The sequence below is a fragment of the Battus philenor genome, unplaced genomic scaffold (assembly GCF_028537555.1).
Source record: "Battus philenor isolate CCGP_79_NKW_IND1 unplaced genomic scaffold, ilBatPhil1.0.hap1 SCAF_20, whole genome shotgun sequence".
NCBI lineage: Eukaryota > Metazoa > Arthropoda > Insecta > Lepidoptera > Papilionidae > Battus > Battus philenor.
Window position 1 is genome coordinate 10,858,666 of NW_027181683.1, and position 2,997 is coordinate 10,861,662.

The 2,997-nt window shown below is 34.5% G+C and overlaps 1 protein-coding gene across 1 annotated transcript; it reads right to left on the reverse strand.

The window, feature by feature from the left end:
- Positions 1-577: 577 nt before the first annotated feature.
- Positions 578-1,316, reverse strand: LOC137922906 (histone H1.1, embryonic-like). The gene has a single exon (XM_068766016.1). It carries the CDS (start codon positions 1,313-1,315, stop codon positions 668-670), a length of 648 nt encoding a protein of 215 aa, XP_068622117.1. The 5' UTR covers position 1,316; the 3' UTR covers positions 578-667.
- Between the last annotated feature and the right edge of the window lie 1,681 nt (positions 1,317-2,997).

Sequence of the window (2,997 nt, forward strand, 5' to 3'; positions counted from 1 at the left end):
TGGCGAAGTGGAAATGAATAGGAGCATTGCTTGCAGTAACGTCGCTTATGGAAGGGGGGGAGAGCCGTCACACTTTCTTGCGGTTTTGTTGCAGGCTGGTGACGTAATTAAACAAAACAAAACTGTGTAACAGAAAGTGTGGCGAGCAATGGGAGTCGATGCGTAAATGTAATGTGGATGAATGCTGTATATTAAATGTATGCTGAATTATAGAAATTGTGAAGTAAAGCAGGTTAAAGTAGGAGGGTATATATCCCTGTCCCGAAAACAAGATGGCATTGAAAGGGTATTTAAAAAAAACTTGAAAACATGGCCATACTTTCGAAGCACCGAGAGAAAATTTATACTATTTTTTAAGATACTCTCTAATTTGTTGTTGAGGTCTTGATGTAAATCAAGGTTACAGATGTCAGGATATTTAATGATAGGTAAGGTATGGGGGACTAAATTTGGATGAAAGTGAACTTTATACGGATAGGAAGGAAATTGAAGAGAGAATGGAAAAAGCCATTAACAATCTGTCTCACCTCCGCCATCTTTAACTCAGTTTGAAAATGGAATAATATTATTTTTCAATGAATTAGAGTTTTTTTTAATTATTTATTGATTATACATTTTTAACATTTATAAAACTTTTAAAATAAATATTTTTTACATTTGAAATATGTTACGCTTTCGCTTTGGGTTTCATTTTCGGCGGTTTTAGAATGGAACCGATACTTTTTCTTTTAAATTTAACCGCCATAGACGATCTAGATTTTTTCTTTTCCTTTTTATTTAAATCTTTACTTGTCTTCTTTTTAGTTTTATCTTCACTCTTGTTTACTTCTTCGGTTTTCTTTTCATTTTGATCGCTGGATTTGATTTCCTTTTTTGTTTTCTTTTGAGGTTTCGGTTCAGTTTTCTCGGATAGCTTTTTGGTTTTTTCAACACTTTTCTTGTTTTTGTTTGGAGGTTTCTTTTTATCGACTTTATTTTTTTCCGTGACGAGTTTGAAGGAGCCTGATGCTCCGGTGCCTTTTGTCTGGGTGATGGTTCCAGCTTCGACATCACTCTTTATGAGGTTTTTAATGACGTGGTTGATTTTCGAGACATCCACGTCGAATTTTTCGTGTATATACTTTTTAATGGCGTACAAAGATGTGCCTTTTCTACTTTTCAATTCAGTTAACGCCCGGTGTATCATGACTCTAGTGGTCAACTTTTTTGGTTCCTCGTTAGATTTTAACATTTCTTCGGATGGACTGTCTGGTATTTTTTTATTACGCTTCTTTGGGATCTTCGTTTTCATTTCTATGTCCGAGTCTTCCGACATTTTTAATGACCATTTGGAATTTTTACTTGTACTGCGGCTAATGTAACTCTGAGCATTACCTTAAAGAGAGCCACGTTGCATTGCATTTTGGAATGTTTACAATTAGATCTACTCTCTTGTAATGTGGAATTTCTCTGGAATGTGTTTTGTTTTTAATCTAAAAATTATCTTGAAAATTGAATAAATCACTCGCCAAATATTATCATCGTCATTCAAGCCGATAAGACCAGTTGGTGATGGCCAGCTTCCAGTGACTTTTGGTGACTTTAACAAGGTCGTCTGTCCACCTTCTACCGTTTCCACTGTGGATGGTGAAGGTAAAATAAAACAGCGAATCCGACAACAGAAGAAAAATATATTTCTATATAAAGGGTAGTGGGCAGAAGCCCTGGTCTGATTTTACACTGCAGGTCGGTACTCCCCTGATGGTGGTGGTAGGCAGGCATAAGATACCTTGTGGTGGAAGTCGTACGCTGCTCTTGCCGGTCTACGCGAGCACCTTAAGGCCGAGGCAGTATAAAAGGGACTGTTACCGAGAATGCCTGTCATTGCTTTGAAAAATCTAATATAATAATTAAACCATTAAATTAAGACAACAGTTGTTAGCAACATTTATAACTTAAGTATATTGTTAATAATAATTGATAGGGGTGAACCACCCTTAACATTTATGGGGATGAAAAATAGATGTTCTCCGATTCTCCACCCTGGCCGATATGCTCGCTAAGATTCACGAAAATCGGTCGAGCCGTTCCGAGAATTTTATATATTAGATGAAAACTTGGAATTATTTATTTGAAACGATTCTCTAATTCTAATTTTAAATGTGACAACAATATAAAACTATGTTATAAGAACAACCATTTTTCAAATATATTAAATAGGGGTTAGATGCCATGACCTTGCCATATCACCGGTCCACCTAGTGGGGTGTACTGGAAACCTTTCGGCCCCAACGGTTGTCAGCGATGTGCTCCCCCTGCTGTCACTTCAGAGATGGATTCTTCAAACTATGTAGTAAACCTAAATTGGTTTGTGGATCTCCCTCCTTATTTCTGTTTCGATCTCGAAATGAAACCCCGAACATAGCCGTTACCACATCTCTCTGGGTGACCATGAACTATCCAATAATAATTTAATTAAGGAACTAAAATTAAGAGAATGAAGGCCTAAGATATATTCAACTTTATATATGCTTACACACAGACCCATAAAGTATTTGTTAACTTTTAAAGATGAAATTCAGGCGCTACGAATTTATTTTTATTTCTAGTATTTATCATGTATCTGTCACTGTTTTATGTAATTATTTAAATTTAAGTGTATAAATAATGTTTGACATAAAAATGATGGAGTTTCGTATTTACTAAAAATTAAAGTGTTAGATAGAACTATTAAATTATTTTTTATTTATATTGAAATTTATACGCTACGGTTGTTTATAATTTAGTAGCATATCATTACTAAAATTGAAATAACGCTAAAACTTACCTATCAACGCCACCATAGCTACTAATTTGGCGATTTTGTAGGTTAGATAAGGTATATTTAGATTGTTTTTAAATATATATATACTTTAACATTGTATTCCTTCTGTCCATTATTCATTGCAAATCTATAACTAAATAAATAAAAATAGCACTTCAGAGGTTCCCGAGTTCAATTAGGTTATATATAAAAGC